The 19,037-nt window shown below is 49.0% G+C and overlaps 1 protein-coding gene across 1 annotated transcript in view; it reads left to right on the plus strand.

Moving 5' to 3' along the window:
- Nucleotides 1–511: 511 nt before the first annotated feature.
- The window catches only part of LOC100722486 (uncharacterized), a 55,693-nt gene continuing 37,167 nt past the window's right edge, over nucleotides 512–19,037 (plus strand). The window contains exons 1-2 of the mRNA XM_063238272.1: nucleotides 512–750; nucleotides 13,353–13,976. Coding sequence (XP_063094342.1) covers nucleotides 512–750; nucleotides 13,353–13,976 — 863 coding nt within the window. The remainder of the gene's footprint in view (nucleotides 751–13,352; nucleotides 13,977–19,037) is intronic.

Consider the following 19,037-nt stretch of genomic DNA (forward strand, 5'->3'; position numbering starts at 1 on the left):
TTTTTGCACTTAAAAAAAAGGGTGGGGGAAGGGAGAAAAAAAATCATTCATTGTTTACCTGAAATTTCACTGTAGCTGGATGCCCTGTGTTTTATCCGACAGCCCTCAACTGAAGCAGGGAGAGGGAGAGGAGGAGGAAGATGCGTCAGTAGCAGGGCTTGCCAGGCCTGGGAGGGAGTGGGAATTCATTCATCTAGAGGCTGAACCCTCCAGCCTGCAGCCCAGTCTGGAAACTCCTGGGTGCCTGTTTTTTTCTTAATGGGGGAAACATCTTTCAGGTACCCCAGACAGGCAGCTAGAGTCACCCACATTACAGAGGACCCTCCGAAGATGACTCATACTAAGCAATAGGCAAGAAAGCCGGGGGTGTCTCCTGATCTTCCAAGGCAAAAACATCCCTCACATAAATGAAGTGGAAGGAGGTGGTTGGAGGTAGTACCAGAGTGATGTTAAAATTAGAATAACTGTGTTCTCTTAATTAGAAATGCAGTAGGTGCTGCATGAATCCATAATGGGCTTCCTTGCAGACTTCTGGAAGGGGGAGCGCAGGGTCAGGCCTGTGAATATTCATGCAGGCCTGGGAGAGTCCCTGGGGGTACAAAACCTGGCCAGTCACTGTGCGGCCTTTAGGCCCATCCCACCCCCTCTAGAGCTCAATTTCACTGTGCGCACTGAGGACCCTGCCCACAAGGAGATGGATGGAGACATCAAGTCCAGGACAGGCCACAGAGATGAGGCCAAAGGGACAGGGTGACAATGAGCTGCCTCTTGGCAGAATTAGGAGGCCCTCGTGTGGCCACCGCTGCCTCATACAAATGACTGACTGAATGAATGAAAGTATGAATGAATGAAGGATCTTTGGCAAACCCTTTCCTTTCAGAGGGTATGGCTATTTTAGGGCCTCTGCTAGGTCCTTGCTTGGCATTTCCATACTGCATCACATCAAATATATTAAAAGGCACCCACATGCCTCATTAAATAAAATTTATTTTAGCTATATAAGAGTTGAGTTGAGATGCAATTGACTAGATGAGTAATGTTCTGTTCTGGGGATGTTTAATTAAACATTTATTCATTTTGACATGTCAGTGTGGGTTTAGTCTTTCCCTTACCACATCCCCAACTCGGATGACTTCACGGATAGGTGTGGGGCTCCCAGCTAAGACACTGTGCTCCAGGGGCTTTCTGGTCTCAGTCTCCCCTCATCTGTGAAGTGAGAGCTTGGGTGAGATGAGCCTCAGACCTTTTCCAGTGTGGATTTGTGGATAGTATCCCCAGTGTCTGCTCCTGGGAGCCAAGCACTGCTGTGGGCCAGATGGGCCGGCAGGGCAGCCCCCCAGTAACCTCTCTGCTGTGGCTCAAATACAAAAGGCTGGATGGAAAGCCCATGTGATGGTGTGCAGAGGGAGAGCCTGTGGTAGGGGTTAGGCAACGACAGCCCCCAGTCTCAAGTGAGATTAGCATTCCTGTAAAACTCTTCAGAGAGCTGGATATCCTGGTACACACCTGCAATCCAGAACTCTGGGAGGCTGAGACAGGAGGTTTGTGAGTTGGATTCAATTCCCAGAACTGCAAACAAACAAACAATAAGTATTGGAAAGACTTTTTCGAAAAGATTGAAAGATTAAAAAAAGACTGGGTTATAGGTTGGTCCAAAGACCCTGAGTTCAATCCCCAGTACCACAAATATTAAAATTAAAGAAATCTTTAGAGAGCTGCCTAGCCTTTTCTTTCTGTCAATATGAGAGCACAGTGTCTGTCCCTTCTGCCTTTGGTTGTGTGAAGTCGCAATCACAAGATGCCACCTTGAAAAAACCTTTTCCAGGCCCTGAACCTTACCATGCCTTGACCTTGGCAGCCTCCAGAACTGTGAGCAACACACTCAGTTTGCAAGCCCAGCCCAAGTCAATTCGTCACAGCAGCAGGAGACCAGGAGTCTGGAGGAGGCAGCAGCAGCCTGCAAGCCCAGTGGAAGGGCGCCCTCCACCTGGGCAGCATCTCTGCGGGGTTCACCTACCTAGCTGGGCATACGCAGAACAGTTAGGAGTTACTCCTGGGCCGCAGGCTGCCTGGATGGCATTTGGGGGAGGGGCTAATTAAAGCTGTCCCGCTTCAGGGTCATTAATGTCTCACTGGAGGATGCTGTGCTCAGTGACTTACAAGTTACCTCTCTTTAATTCCATGGCTCCCATGCCTTCGCAGTAGACAGACTTGATATGAGGCTCTATCAGAACAAGCCTCATGGGGCCTGGAACCCTGAGATACAGGTCTGAAACTTTCATGGCGCTTGGACCACTCACATTAAAGGACACAGGGCACAGGAAGAGGCTGGGTCACCCTTCTCGGTCTTCTGTCCTTCTGATTAGAGGAAGGAAAGGTCTTAGGGGCCCACAGGTCTTTCATTTTAGCTCTTTAAAGTCTCCACTTTTCATGGAGAAAGAGCAGACATCAGACCCATCATTTAGACTGACAAATTTTCAACTGAAAGTATTTTTCTTTTTATTTCATTTTATGGCTTACTTTCAATTTATGGAGAGTGACTTAAAACTTCAATATAGACTAAGGGCATTTTAGAAGAAAAATTTTAGTAGCATTATTAATGTAATTAAATTTAACTGATATGATAAAAAGAATTGTACATGGTAGTCAGGCACAGTAGTGCACACTTCTAATTCCATCACTTGGGAAACTGAGGCAGAAGGATCACAAGCTCCAGCCCTGACGGGGAACTTAACAGAATGCTGCCTCTAAATTAAAAAAGAAAGAAAGCTGAAGATATAGCTCAGTGTGAAGCTCTGGATTCAATCCCATTAAAGCCAAAAATTCTTAATAAAACTAAATAAATCAAACACACATTTTGTGTATACAGTCATAACAAAATTCATGGAGTCAGTATTTACATGGCCACAAACAAGCTTCCAATGGGGAAATTGGCCACTAGCATGCCATGTGTCCTTAGCCAAACCTCTGGACATTAACTCTGGGCATTAATTACTCATTTATACCAAGGGGGAATGTAGGCCCAGATTTCTCCAGCTATTGTTCTAACTCTGATGACTTCTTTTATGAACCTCTTCCCCTCCTATTAAAGGAAATTCAGCTCATAATCCCAGTAATTTGTGAGGCTGAAACAGAAGGATGTCAAATTCAAGCCCAGCTAGGCAAATGGGCAAATTAGCGAGACTCTGGTTTAAAATCAAAAATATAAAAAGGACTAGATACCAAGGCCTTGGGGTTTAATCTTCAGCCCTGCAGGAAATTGAAAAACTTAAAAAAGAAATCACCTGCCATCTGAGAGTCTCTGCCTTTTCATAGGCAAGTTGGAAAAGTTTACATTTATTGTAGTTTTTGTTCTGTTTGGACATACTAAGCAATCTTACTTTTCCTTATCCATTAATCATGTTTCTTTTTTGTCCTTTTAAAATTGATCAAATTGGGCTGGGGATATAGCTCAGCAGACTCTGTATCTGCCTGGGAAGCGTGAGGTTGTGGGTATGATTCTCAGAACCAATAACAATAATAATAATTGATCAAATTGTCCATGTGTGTGTGTTGCCCCTAGTGGTTTGGAAATGGTATTTTCTTTTTCTGTTTTTCTATTGTACCCTCCACATTTTTGAACAGGTTAGCTCAGTTTCCTCCTTGTGTTGTTTAAGCATCTGTCTTCTTTCTCGGTGGGGTGGACACTGATATATCCCACTTCAGAGGCCAGGAAGGACCAATGTCCTATGCCCCTACCATGTGCCAGGTACTGCCTCTGTGTGCCTGTGGGTAACCTCACTTTATCTTCAGAGCAATCTAGCAAAGAGAATTCAACTTCCTGTTTACAGGAAGCAAACCTGGAGCTCAGAGATAAGAGCTGTCCATGCCTTCTTGGCAAATTCAGGAAAATTGAAGAGAGGACCACCAGAGGCAGCAGGGAGGGTATGAGGGAAGAGGTGAGTCCTCTGTCATCCTTGATCTGGGCTTCCACCCTGTGTGCTCAGAGTGCTAAAATCCTTGGGAGCTCTGAGCAGGTATCTTCCTGCCCACAGGCTCTGGGAAGAAAGGATAGCTTTGCTGACTCAGGTGTGTACTAGGAAGTAAGGAACATTCCAGCTTGGTAACATCATGGGTTTCTCAGCCATCTGTTGCCACATTCATTCATTTTATGCTGAGCTCTTCTTGGTGGGCCTGAGTGGGAGCTGAGGCTGCAGAGAATAAACAATCATGGTCTCAGCCTTAAGGTTCCAGGGAGAGGGTCAGGGGAGAGGGGGTTAGTGGGACAAAAAGGAAGAGAAGAAGGAGGAAGAATAGAGGCAATAGGAGGAGGAGGAAGAAAATGCAGAGGAAAAGGGAAAAGAGGAAGAGGAAGAAGAAAAGAAAACATGAAAGAAAAAGAAAGAAAGAAAGAAAGAAAGAAAGAAAGAAAGAAAGAAAGAAAGAAAAGAGCCCAAGATTGGTTGCTGCCTGTCCACTTATTATTATTATAGGTATAGTCTGCAAGATCACCCATAGGTATGAAACAAAATATAAAACCTTATACAAGGCTATGGAGTTAGTCACCTTCCCACACACCTCTAGCATGTATGAAAATGCAAAGATGTGTGAACACACGAGGTGTCCAAGACAAGAAAATGTAGGTTATGGTGAGGGGGGATTGTGAGTGCCCAGGGAAGGGCATTGCCAGACATTCCCTGTACCCCTTTCTGGATGATAGCATGTGAGAACTGCTCACGACAAGGCAGGCATTCACTAATCCACTGGGAGCAACTCAACCAGGGCCAGGAATCAAGGCCATGATCCCCTCTTGTCCCTAAAGCTCTGAGCAACCCTCTTTGGTCTCAGTTCTTCATTTGTACAGTGTGGGAGTCAGTATTCCATTACTATAACAAAGTGTCTGAGATGATCAATTAAATAGAAGAAAGGTTTGTTGCTTTTGAGCCTATGGTGAGAAAACATGTCATGGCAGAGAGCATGGCAGAAGGTGCTCACCTCATTGCTGCTGGGAAGCAGAGAAAAAGTAGCAGCCAAGGTCCCAATGTCCCCTTGAAAGGCAACCCTCAATAACCTAACTTCTATCCACTTGCCCTCACCTGCTAACGATTTCACCACCAAGTCCCAAACCCATGTCTCTCAGGAGATGTTTAGGGTCCCCAAGCATATCCTGCAGTCCCACACTCGGGTGTTCTGTGGAGGACTTCCCCTCCTGCCTCATCTTCGTGGCTTCTAATCAGCCTGGGACGGGGCCAGCTGCAGGGGATGGTTCTGCCCTTGTAACACGAGCAGTAAAGTGGCCTCAACTCTCCATTCTGCCCATCCCAACCCACACTACAGGTGTGGCTCAGCATCCACGTGTGAGGGTCAGGACTGTGCTGGAGCTTCCAGCTCCAGGGTCTGGAGGCTCACAGGCACCTAGGGTGGAAAATTGAGAAACTCCCATCAGACCAAGGATGTGAAGGCTCGAAAGGATCAGCTGAGCTACACCCTCAGCTTTATTTTATTTTGTGACACAGAGTCTCATTAAGGTTACCTCGGTTGTGCTGAGAGAAGCTCCATCTGCTGCAGCCTCCTTGACTGCTGGCATCACAGGCATGCACCACCATCCAAATGTAGTTTTTCTTTTTCTGTTCTTAAAATGTGAAGTCTGCCTTTAAAATGTTGACAACTGAGGCAAGGGATTTAGCTCAGGGACACAACACCTACCTGCCAAACATGAGGCATTTGGTGTATTTGGTCCCTGGTTAAAAATAAAAAAGTTGACAGCTGACACTCATTATTTTAAAACACTTCCCATCTTGTGCTGGGACAGAGAGCCACCCCTCTCTGTAACTTCTGTCCGGGGTCCAGTTCAGTGATAAGGACCGAGAATCCAGTCTCAATTGTCTCCATTGCAGTGGATTACGCATTTGGTCCCTTCAGCAAGAAACACATGTGCTGTGGCTTCTCTGGGCCAGGCCCTTGGCTGGAGGTGGCCAAGTGAGAAGCCAGTGGCAGTTGTGACCAGGGTTCGAGTCCAGCCCAAGATGCCTGGGAGGGCTGGTTCCTCACTCACCGTCCCTCTACTATTGCACATCACTCAGGTTCGTACTGCCTGCTGGAGACAGTCTTGGGAAACTGGCTCTGTTCAAAGCCAGCTCCATTTCCCATCCTATCTGAGCAAGGAAAGGAGGAGCAGTGGCTTAGACTCTTAGCCTGAAGAAGTTTGGAGAAGCAGCTCAGTGTGTGTGCGTGTGCATGTGCATGTGCGTGTGTGCGTGTGTGTACGCACGTGCGGTGGGGGTTGAATCCAGGGTCTTCACACTGAACTAGATCCCCAGCTCTTTACATTTTTCTTGAAAGGGGATCTTGCTAAGTCACTATATTGTCCAGGCTGGGTTCAAACTTGCAGTCTTCCTGCTTCAGTTTCCCAGAGTGCTGAGATCACAGATATTCTTAATTTAAGCCATTCTAGTTGGCAGGCAGTGGTGTCTCGTGAATTTTGCTATTCAACAGCTTTACTGGGATGCAGTTAACATGACATAAAATTCACCACTTTTTAAAAATGTGCAATTCAATGACTTTTAATATCTCTGGATATATGAGGCCATCACCACATGATCAATTTCAGAACATTTTCATCACCCCAGAGAGAAATCATTATCCTCCAGTACGACCATCTCTCCAAGTCTTGACAACATTCATTTCCTCTGTCTGTATCATTTCATCTATTCTGAACATGGCATATAAATGGAACCACACAATATGTAGCTCTTTGGGAGTAGCTTCTTCTACACAACATGTCTTCAAGATTCATGATGTGTTCAGTTCTTGTACATTTGTAACCAGGAGTGGGATTTCTGGGTCATATGGTTGAAATGTTTAAATGTTTGAAGAGCTGCCAGATTGTTGCAGCTGTTCCGTTATTCCATCCCACCAGCAGCGGTGCAGGTTCCAGTTTTTCCGTATGCTTATCAATCCCTGTTACCGTCTTCAGTTTTCATTCTTGCCAACCTAGTGGATGCAAGTGGTTTTCACTGGCATTTTCCTGATGGTTAATGATAGTAAGCATCTTTCTAGTGCTTACTATATATCTTCTTTTAGGAAAGGTATATTCAGATCCTTTGCCAATTTTTGAACTGGGTTATTTGTCTTTTTTATTATTGAGTTGCAACCATTCTTTTATATTTTAGATGCAAGTATGTAATCAGATGATTGCCAAAAATTTTTCCCCCATTCTGTGGGTTGTCTTAGCATTTTTTTCTTGATTTTGTCCTTTAAAGCACAAAAGTTTTTTTAAGGTTGATAATGTCCAATTTATTAAATTGTTCTTTTGTTGCTTGTGCTTTTGATACCCTGCATAGATCAGTGTGGTTTTAATTTGCATCTTCTTAATGACTAATGGTGTGTTTATGTTCCGAGTTGCCATTTGTGTATTATATTCTTTGGTGAAATATGTCACAATTTCATACTCATTTTAATTTAGTTGTTTTATTATTAAGTTGTAAGGGTTCTGTGGATAGTTCTAAGTCCTTTGTCAGGTGTACAGTCTGCAAATATTTTCTGTCTGGCTGCAGCTTGTGTTTTCTTTTTCTCAAGAGCATCATTTGAAGAGCAAGTTTTTTTATTTTGATGAAGTCTAATTTATTGATTTTGTCTTTTAAAGTTAATGCTTTTGCTGAAGTGTTTAAGATATCTTTGTTAGATTCAAGATTATTAAGACTTTCTCTTCTTTTATCATAGAATTCTATATATTTAGTTCTATATATTAGTTCTTAGGTCTCCAATCTTGTCCAAGTTTACTTTTATAGATTTTGTACTGTCTGGGTCAAGGGTCATTCCTCTGTACATGGATATATAAGTTCAAAACTAACACTGAAATATTATCTTTTCCTTTACTGAGTTGGCTTAGGATCTTTGTCAAAAATTCCGTGGCCAGAGAAGTGGGAGTCCATTTCTAGACTCTCCCTTGCTCTTAATTTATGCATCTATGTTTTCATGGTTCTGCCTTGTCTCTATTAGTCTTGCATATCACAATCTTCACATAAGGTAATATTACACAAATTGGTACGAAAATTTTTCCTGGATGGGACCTCCTTGCGTGTTGTAGCCTAAGCCCCGCGGATCTGCCCATTGAGTACTACAGTCTCCCTGGTGACTGGGATGACCAAAAATATCCACCATCAGGGACACTACTCTACCCACAAGAGAATCTCTTCCTCAGAGGAACAAGACATAAGCTAGCATCAGCAGCACTAAGAGAGAGAGGAGAAACAAGAAAACCTTTCCAAGCTCTGAGGAAAGTGATTTTTAACCAGGAATTCTATACCCAACCAAAGTATCAATGAAGTATGTAGGCAAAATACATACTTTCAGGCACATAAGGACTCAAAGGCTTTCTCCCCGCCTGTCACTGGGAGAATTGCTTGAGGAGGTGCTCTACAAAATAGAAAATGGACTCAAACAAGAGCTCACAGGTCCAAGGAATAGTGGACCTGGTCCGCAAGTGCGATGCCAAGAAATCCCTGGTGCTAGCTGAGCAGTGGGCCCAGGAAGCAGCCAGCTCAGATTACAACAGCAAGTGCAAGAGCTCTGGGGAGAATGTTTGTAAGGAGGAAGAAATGAATTTCCTACAATAGACTGTAATAGTGAAAAGATGGCGCTCTTACTAAGACCCTAAATAAATTAATTTATACGTAATATTGTTTTTTTTCTCTGTCCCCTCTTGAAGTTTTTGTTACCTTTATTTCCTTTGAGGTACAAAGATCTTCTTTTATATATTTTCCCCCTGCAATTAAATTTAAAGTACTTGGTCTTGAATGTGGGTAAGTATAATATTGGAAAAGCAGTTAATGGATCTCCTGGATTTTAGAATCTCTCTGTACGCAACATAGGGAGACCTTAACTAGAGTCACAGAATAGAGTGCGTATCCAGTAAAAGAAGGTAAAAAGGAAATGGGGTGAAGACAGGGATGGAAGAGCAGCAGAAAGGGGCTGTCCTAGGTCCCTTCTCAGGGACAGTTAGAGATGGAGGTTGGTATACAGGGGTCCCCGGTGGTGTATTCTTGGCCTGGCACCAGCAGGGGTGTGAGGAGGCACGGTTGGGAGAGAGAGAGAGAGAGAGAGAGAGAGAGAGAGAGAGAGAGAGAGAGAGAGAGAGAGAAAGTGAGACAGAGACAGAGAAAGAGAGACAGAGACAGAGAAAGAGAGACAGAGACAGACAGACAGACAGAGAGACACAGAGACAGACAGGCAGACAGACAGAGAGACAGAGAGAGAGGCTGTGCTGTGGCTGTGCAGACCCAGTCCCAGGACAAGGGCTGTCTGTGCAGGGGAGCATCGCCTGCATCTTCCAGGGCAGCGCATATGAGCACAGGCAGCTTCCCAGGACAGTCTGAGCTGTGAGCTATTGGGTGCTAGGACACATCATGACAATGCCCTGTCCCTAAGAGGGAATGAGTCCTAGGTCCCTTCTCAGGGACAGTTAGAGATTGAGGTTGGTATACAGGGGTCCCCTGTGGTGTGTTCTTGGCCTGGCACCAGGAGGGGCGTGAGGAGACAGGGTCCATCTCACAACATCTCCAGAGTGTTGGTGAGAACCCAGAGGCTCGAGTTCTTTCATCAGGCACTGTGGAGTTTAGACAGGGACAGCGTCTGAGGTAGACAGCCTCGGTTTTCTCTGACTCCTTTGTGTGACCAAAGCACCCCCTCCTGCCTCCGCCTGCCCAATCTGATCATCATGTGCCTAATCAAAGGCTCCATGTAGGGGACTTTGAGAGATGCTGAGTGGCTAAGAGTCAGAGTCTGGGAGGAAGGTTCAAGAACTCAGCACATCTGGGAGCCGATGGTGGAGATGAAAGCCAGGGATGCCAGAGGATGTGGCAACTGAGCTCACAGAACCAGGTGGATGGTGGGTCAGGCCAAGCCAGCAAGGTGTGGCATGTGGGGAAGGAGACACTTCCTTGCTTCTGATGGAGGGTGCTGGAAGGTACACACCCTGACCTAGAACAGGGAGGTGCGTGCAGCTGGAACCTTTGCTTCCTGCCCCTTCCTCTTATTTACTCAAGGGAAATGTTTTTGCTTATGCATTACTGTCCCTGTCAGGTTTTGTCTGAATCTCAAACGGACCCACTGCTTGCTTTCTGCCCACATCACTGGGGTCTGGAGTCTGCTTGCATAGGCTCTGATGGCCACCACCCGTAGTCCCTGAAGTCACACCACAGCTGGAAACCTGGGCATGGTGGAGCACACCTACCCCATGCAAACGGTTCGACAGTAGTGCTTAATTTCTGCTGTTTTGTTGTTATTTTTGTGGTACTGGGAGTGGAACCCAGAGCTTTCACACTGAAATACATCCCCCTACTCAAGTGTTTTTTATCTTGAGACAAGGTCTTGCCAAATGGCTAAAGTTTCCAGACTTGGGTAGAACTTGCCATTCTTCTGCCTCAGCCTCCCAGAATGCTGGGATTAACAGGTAGGCATGACTGTGCCAGGCTTTCCTTGCTGTTATATACTCACCAGCACCCTATTGTTCTCCAGGATTGGTCTCACGACCTGGCAGACCTAGTGTAAAATAAAAACACCATGTCTCTTGTTCAGAAATTGAGACTGTCAAGACAGACAGCAGAGCCTTGACCCGAGTATGGATCCTTCTGAGCATGGGCCTTGTGAGACTTCTGTGTCATGTGCCTGCTGGTCCACTCCCTTATCCACTTTGGTCTCCCCAGCAGAATTCTAAGTGGGTAGAGGCCAGTCTATTGTTCCTGGTATCTCCAGGGACTGGCCACAGTCGATGCCCATCAATGAGCCGTCCATGGTTGTTGAGTAAGAGGCCTCCCAAGTCTGGTGGGGCCAACTGTCCCCAGCTTCACCACCACCAATGAGCAGGAGGACTAGTTTTTGTGGCTTCTCAGCTGATGGCAGAATCTTGTGACCTTCAGCTCCAGAGATTTCGCTGGAACTGCAACAACCCAGCATGCAGGAATAGAGGTCAAGGAAAACCAGTAAATCAAGACAGATGGCAAGGCTGAGGTCATCCCTTCACTCAGTGTCTCCTGGTGCCCATGGCACAGAAGCACAGGGACAGGGCTGACAAGAGCAGAGAAACAGGTCATACCTGCCACACTCTGGGATCACTGGCACTGTGACTTTCTCCTTTGCTCAAGGTCCCAGGAATCAGCAGATCCCAGGCAGTGTCGTGCATGGTTCATGGTTCTAAGATGGGAGGAAGTCCCAGAGCACCCTCACCATGGCATCTTGTCCCCTTGTCTGTGGTCGCTCTCTCCTACGCTGACCATGCTGGGAAGTTCCTGAGAGGCAGGACTGCATCTCTCTCCTACCCCAGGTCTCAGTGCCAAAGGTGGCCTGGCACCAACTGGGTAGTCTGTGTGCTGCAGGACAAGGTGGTGAGTACAGAAAGGAAGGAGGCAGTGTGGAGAAGGAAATGCAGGTCAGCTCCAATCTGCTGGCAGGGGCAAGGAAAGGGGCACCAAATAGGTCCTGGGCATGAGCAGGAACCAACTTCCCCTCTCCATCCATCGACTCTGATCTCCCTAGATGTGTTCCAGGATTTCAGTTGAATTAGCTCCACCCTCAAACCCTGGCAGAGACCATGATTGAGGCTACAGCCAGGGCTTGCATAGCGAGTGAAGTCTGGGCCACATACATCTTTGGGAGAAGAAAGCATCAGGTGGATTATAAAATGGGAATAGTAGAGTTGGCTGCAAAATTGGTGGTCTGTTTTAAATGTTTAAAGCAAAATGATACTTTTTACATATACAAATGGGATACAATATGATGGTGCTTTCATAAGGTAGTCACAGGATCTATACAGATAATACTAATTTCTACAGCATGTCAAGTCCCTAGTAACAAGGGACCAGTTTCCAGTTGTAAATTTTTATCCAGAAGGATGTGTTTATAACATCATCCTGAAACAAGCCTTTGGTGATACTGAGGACCCCAGTGAACAGGTCCCCATCATTCTCTCTGTACCCCTGGCTTTACCAGGGGGCACTCAAGGAGAGCCGAATGTTACTGAGAATTTCCCCAAAACTTGGATTCTTTTTCCCCAGAAAGAGCCAATTAGGACAATAGAGAACAATTAGATTGACATGTGTCCACTCAGTGGCCAGTGAAAGTAGGAAGCCGGAGTCTAACCTTTAAATTGAGCCCCCTCCTGCCCCAATGAGCGAAGGAAGGAAGATCAGGTAGACTACAGGGAGAGTGCAGGAACCAGCAGACAGGTGAATGAGCAGAATATTATGATTCTTCCAGAAGCATCCCATTTTGTGGCCACGCCCCTCCCCAACAACATCTGACCATATTCAGTTTGTGTCTGGGTTGCCAAAGAAACTGTAAACCGTCATGGTGCCAGTGTGAAGGAACTTTACTATGGAAATGCAGTACAATGAGATGGGAATGAGGCTGAAGAACAAACACTGGCTAAGATGGCATACAAACCAGCTCAAACCAGTTTGGCCTTGCCCAAGCTAACCTTTGTTTTGCAGACCCCTTGGTCACAAGTCGTTTTTCTGTAGAGTCAAGTTGTGCCTTATGACTGCCTGTAGCTGGGCACACCCAGTGCACATGCTTATCAGGGGCACTCGGGTCTCAGGCAGGGAGAGGGACATAGCATAAAGTCCTTCCGCAGGCTCTTTCTGTCGGAGATTAGTGACATGCACCAAGGCGGTTCTGAAGTGTCAAGTGCCAGGGGAACCAGGGCAGTGCCAGCCTTAAAGGAGGCCAAGTCATCAAAAAGTAAATAACAACGTTAGAAAAGTGTGGGATGTAGCTAAGGCTTTATACAGAGGCAAATTTATAGCTTTCAATACATTTGCTAGAAAAAAAGAAACAGTGGATAAGCCAACTCTCAAAATTCAAGAAGAGAACACGAATGACCTTAGCCCAAAGAAATCTGGAATACAAAAATTGTAAAGATTAACGTAAACAGGAAATATAAAACATCATAGTTGAGGAAACAGGCTCAAAAAGGCAGAATAAATTGTTGTGGACTTCAGTGCCTAAGCTTTAGGGGCTCATCCTACATAGGGTCCATTCCTTGAGCCCTGGGGTGTTTAGTGGAGTGTTCAGAGAAGGGTGGTTTGTTTCAACAGCCTAGGAGTCCTGGTGGCTTCAGGGCCACCTTCTGGTTGCAAGGAGGAAGGGATAGTCTGAAAAAGTCGTGTATGCCTAGAAAGCAAACTCTGTGTTCTAAAAGATCTTTAAAAAGGCTAAGTTCTCAATAAGTTTAGTACTTATTTTTCTATTCACACTATCTAAAGTCTTGGCTGATAGTATGAAGATATATTTTGCCGAATTTTGAGGGATTAGATTTATAGATCAGGGGAGCTGGGATAGGAAAGCAGCTGAGAGTAGGGCCACCCGCGGCGCAGAGCCAAGGGGTCCCTGGGGTGGGACGCGGAGCGTGAGGGGCGCGGAACGCAGGGCGCGGGGACAAGCGGGGCACAGGGGCGCAGGGCGGGTCCCGGCAGGCGGCGCCCTCCTCCTCCTCTTCCTTTTCCTCCTCCTCCTGTGCTGCCGCTTGGCTCCCGCTCCCCCTCGCGTCGCAGCCGGCACTTTGCAACCTCCCTGCCCGCCGCGGCAGCTGCAGCTCCGCGCCCCGCCGGCCCGGCTCGTCCCCCGGAAGGGGGCAGCGGTCAGCGGCGCGCAGCGGCGAGGGGAGCGACCCGCGCGGGAGCTCGGGGGCGGGAGCTGAGGCGCGCCCGCCGCGCGGGGACCATGGCCGGCGCTGCGGATCCCCCGGGCAGGGCGGCTGAGTACCGGCAGGAGCTGACCCGGATCGTCGCGGCGCAGCAGGGGCTGCTGGCGCCCCGGCGGCGGCGCATCGAGGAGCTGGAGCGCCAAGTGGCGCGGCTGAGCCGCGAGAACGCCGGCCTGCTGGAGCCGCACCGGCGACACCTGGCCGCGTGCGCCCGCCGCGTCGACTCGAGCCCTGGACCCAGCCCCGGACCACAACCGCTTGGCGCCGTCCCGGAGCTCGGCAGCCGCCGCGACAAGTAAGCGGGACCCGGGGGCGCGCGAGATGGGCGCGCGAACTTCTTGAGGGGTTCTGCGTCCCTTGGGCTGGGCGAGGAGGGTATGTGGCCGGGGTGGGCCACCCGCGGACCCCTAGTGGAGTGGCGGCCCCGACCTGCACCCCACCCTGGCGCGGGCGGTTCCCGGGGCAAGGGGTTTCACCCGCGGGCTCCGCGCGGACGCACGGACGGCGCCAGACTAGAGCTGTGCGATCGCGGGGCGCGCCGACTCGGGCCAGGGTCCGCGTCCGCAGACTCACAGCGGGCTCTGGCGGCCGGTAGACGGCGCCTGATCTGAGCGCAGCCCACTCTGTTGGAGGGGGGGGGGGGCAGCGCGGTGAGGTTAGGTCCCGAGCATTAGCGCGTTTGGGTCGCAGGCGAGTCGAGGACCCCCCCCACCCCCCACCCCCAAAAAAAGAACCTGTGCTGGGTCCAGCCCCTGACTCCTGGTGCTCCGCCCCCTGGACGCCTCTGTGTCTCCTGTCTTCCTGAACTACCTGCTTAATTCTCTACCGCCTTCCTCCAGGATTACTCAGGCTATTGGGCTATTTCAGACCAAGGATTAAGCGGGGGCTGGGACAGGGAGGGACTCTCTGGCTGCCCTGGCCCCTGCATTCCTGCTAGGAGCCTGCAGGCTAAGGGCCCAGCTTGCCTCTTAGATACTGGTGCCCAAACCTGCGCTCTGCCTGCCCCTGCAGGCGTGCATCTCAGTTGCAGGTGTCCATCTAGACTGGGGTGGTGGTGGTGAGGGGTCGCATGTAGAGGGGTTCCTCTACGTACTGCGCCCACTGCCTACCTCAGGGACCTCTGCCTTTGGGGCCAGTGGGGTTACCCTGTGCTTTGACCTGAGGCAGACTAGAAAAGTACTGGGCGAGTGGGAGGGGGATCCAGTCCAGAAGCACAGGCCTCCTGCAAGGCTTTGGGGAATAGGTGGTGGGGGAAGGAGTTAACCTTGGTTCCGAAATCCAGGAGAGGTTCTCTGTTAACCAGGAGTGGCAGTCCAGGTATTGGAGAGCTGGTATTTCTGGCACCCAGGTGGGCTGCACTAGGCTGTGGTCCCAGGACAGAGTCTGCCACCCACCAACGTGGAGCGTTGACTTTGCACAGTGCCACTGGGTCTGTAGCGCTTTGGAGGAGGCTTGTAGGGTGGTCTCAGGATAGGGTGAGTTTGGTGGCTTTTGTGTGGCAGGCTGGGGTGACAGTTTCCAGCTTTCCATTTGTCTGGGATCAGGGGTGGGAAGTACGGGGATAGCTACTGACTGGTTCTGGGGAGGAAGTGGAGGCCCCCAGCCCCTTCTGCCCTCCTTTTAACTGTGAGATGCTGCCCCTTAGTCCCTTCCCTGACATGAGATTGTGGGTCACCTGATGCTGTCTGCAGGTGCTCTTTCCCCCAACCAAGGATGGAAGACCAGCCAGAGCTGTTCAAGCAGTGTCTGGTAGGTCAGGGAGGGATCCACATTCCTGTTTTTATAGGAAACAGTGACATGATTTGGTGGCAGACACTTCATAGCACCCTTGCAGGGGATGGTTTCCTTTTTTCTTTTCAAAGTCACTCTTGATGACCAAGTGGAGTGTGGGGACAGGAGAATTCCAAGAGGCTGCACCTCCTCCCTATCATGGAAAGTCCCCAGTGTACACTAGATTAGGAGCTGGAGATGTAAACGCTAGATTTGTCTCAGAAGCCCTCAGCTCTGTGTCGATCTGGTTCTGTCTCTTTGAGATGCAGCCAAAGCCAGTGTCACCTTTAAGAAAGGCATAGTGTCACCTTTAAGTAGAGCAGGATGACAGCACAGTGCTTGTGCCACAGCCCGAGGCAGCTTTCGCACTTGAATGTGCGTGCCTCAAATCTGAGCATGTTCACCTCACAGGGAATTCTAAACCAGGCGGTCTAGGGCAGACCAGAGCATCTTCGTGGGTGACAGTACCAAGGACATTGTGTACTGCTGGCCCCTGGACCATACTGTGAAGAACCAGCATAGGAGCAGAAGCCAGGGGTGCCGGCCCCTTTACCTGCATCTGATTGGTGCCCCAGTCCTTTGGGAAGGGCAAGGCTGGCTCCTCCTCCTCTCTGGGGGCTCACACAAGTCAGTTAGGCCCATGTCCCAGACTGGCCTGCTTGTGAACTTGGGGTCCTGGGGCACTCGGGGTTGTCAAAGCCTAGATTGGGTGTGCCCTCTGCTCATCTGGAGCAAGCTGGTGGATGCCTAATGAGTGAGGGGTTGTCAGGACTCTCGAGAACTTTTATTATGCACCTGTTGTATGCAGAACCTTGCAGTGGGCTTAGGGGCATGAGGAAGAGAGACAGAAGATAAATAGTCCTGCATAGAAGGAGCCTGAGGAGATGAACTCCGTCTGAGGCCAAGCTCTGCACCTGCCAGATGTAAACATGGAGTGTTTCACACGACTTCTGGACCTGGCTCCCAATGATCTCAACTGCCTCCTGTACATTTTCTGGTTAACAGACATAAAGCACACAGGCACACAGGAGGTGTTCTGAGCATGTCAGACTTGGCCTTGTCTGTCCCTTACTTCTTTTGGGCCAGCTGAGTCCAGGCAGGGTGTGAGACTTGTAGGGCCCACTGCAGAAGGCATGGGGTGGGGAACGTGGGCTGTGGCGAAGGGCTTGGTGTTGCTGTGACTGAGCATACACTTCTGCCAGAGGTGAAGGGCCACAGTTCTATACGGGGAACTGGGCTGTACATCCCCTATGCTGGTGAGCCCACCATTGGGCAGGGCTGCTGCCTACTCCAGGGCTCCGGGAGGGCCTAGGGAGCATGCCTGGCTCAATTCAGCCTGGCTAGTCTGTTCTTTTTCAGCCTCCAGCCACTTGCCTGTGGTGTAGACAGAAGATGCAGAGGTTCCTTGCAGGACAGACAGATACAATTGAGGCCTCACTGAACAACTTTGTGCTGAGACCACAGCTAGCTTGGTATTACCTCACCCAGTTGGTCCAGGGACAGGAAGCTTCCAAGCCCAGAGACCTTTAAACTCTTGTTTAAGAGACTCCTCTTGCAGTCCTCTATTACTGTGGCAAAATGTGAGTTTCTTAGCTTTAGGGGAAGACCAGAAAGAAATACAGTGAGTGAGCATGTCTTTGTTGACTTGGGGTTAATTTTTTCTTTTCTGAGACAGGGTTCTCTCCTGGCATTGAATTCACTATGTAGTCCAGTCGAACTCATAGTGATCCTCCTGGCTTAGCCTCCCAAGTACTGGGATTACAGGTGTGCACCGCCATACCTAGTCTACCTGGGGTTATTTGTTTTTCTTGTTGTTGTTGATTTCTTCTGACCTCAGCATTGGTAGCTGTCTACATGATAGTAATCTGTATCTGAATCTGCCCTCCTGTGGCTGGAAGCCAAGGCACCTAACAGTTGGATCTGTTGAATGTCTGAAGCCTAGAAGGAAGAGTTCATGGAGAGCACCACGTTTTTCTTTGAATTTCCCATGAAACTTCCACCAATACCAATGTTATTGATGATTGCACAGAACCAAGCAGAGGGAAGGTTCCTTAGGCCCACATGATCCAAGTCTTTGGATTTGCTAACTAATTTCATCATCTTGACACTCCTACTCAGCAGGTATAGTTGCTGTTCCCATTGTACAGATGTGGAACCTGAGATCAGAGAGGTCATATGCTTTGCTAAATTTCTGGGCTTGGGCTAGTAGTGGAGCCAGGATTTGAACTCAGACAGCCTGTCTCCCGATCTCCTCCACTGGTGCTGCCTGCCTTCTCACTGGTGATAATCAGGCCACCCCTGTGCTGGAGGAAGCCCAGCATGCAAGGCTTCACTCTGCCTCCTGGAATCAAGTCAGCACAGCAGTATCTGGTGTCACATGAGGTGGTAATGTGGAGACTCCAAGGACTGAAGGAGATGATCCCTTCTAGCCTTTGATCCTCAGAAGTCTCTCTGCAGAAGTAAACATCTGCCTCCAGTGCCTGGGAGGGGCCCAGAGGTGCAGCCTCCTTCCCTTTCTTGTCCCCTGCAGCTGTGAAGGGATGTCACATCACACATCACTCCGCTCTGGAGCTTGGAGCTGGTGACTCACTCTGGGGGAGATTTCCAGTGGCATTCAGTCTCTGTTGACTTTCCAAACAAGCATTCTTCCCAGGTTTGTGGTGACATTAACTATGAAGATGGCACCTCATTTCAGAGGCGTGTTGGGGGGCCAGCCAGAGAAGAGGGGGTGGATTGTCCTAGTGGCAGCAGGCTGGTAACAGAGAGCCCTACCTAGGGAGTCCTGGCACAGAACCTGGCACAAATGGGCGCTTTTCCTCAGAGTGGCCGGGGAGGATAAAAGCTGTTACTGAGAAACCGGGGGTCCTGGGGGGCCATTTCCTGTCCTCTCTAGGAAGATCAGGGTCTGGGGAGAGGCCAAGAGGGCTTTTTCATGGCCTGTGAGTGGGGGAGAAACTGCGGCAGGAAACACCAAGTTCATGTTTTCATGAAATAGTATTCTTGTTCTTTCAGCCAAGATAACGTCTGTATCCAATGCTGGGGAGGATGTCCCTGTGTCAGGGCTCGCTGCACCTTGCTTTGGGACACTGGTCCTCCTTGGACAAAATGTATTCAACGGGAAGGGAGCAGAGAGAGCCCTTCTTATTTTCCAGCAGATGGTAGAGTCCGCAGAATGAGGAGGGAGTGTTTCTCTGAAGCTCTCTCCCACCCGTCTGACAAGCTAAGCAAATTATTATTTTACAACCTGGAAAATAAATCAGGGAACGCTTCTTTATTGCGCTGGGGCTGAGGAGAGCAAGTGGCAGCGCCTGTGAAATGCAGGTTTGCCCTGGACAGGGTGCGGGGCCCTGCGGAGATTGTGGTCCTCAAGGCTGTGTGTGGGACTCACAGGGGAGTGTGAGCAGTTAGATACATCAGAGAGGCCTGGAGTCAGGTGTCTGGGGACACCAGGATGTTTTTGGTCAGCAGGGTGGCTGTTTGTGAAGCTGTTTCCTCTCTGACACTGTTTGAACAGCTGATCAGGTCGTTGGTTGCTGTTTTTACTTTTTTTTTTTTTTTAATGAAAGATCAGTGCTCTGCCTGCCTT

The sequence above is a fragment of the Cavia porcellus genome, unplaced genomic scaffold, assembly GCF_034190915.1.
Source record: "Cavia porcellus strain 051 isolate PalLab524CR breed Dunkin Hartley unplaced genomic scaffold, mCavPor4.1 scaffold_27, whole genome shotgun sequence".
Classification (NCBI taxonomy): Eukaryota; Metazoa; Chordata; class Mammalia; order Rodentia; family Caviidae; genus Cavia; species Cavia porcellus.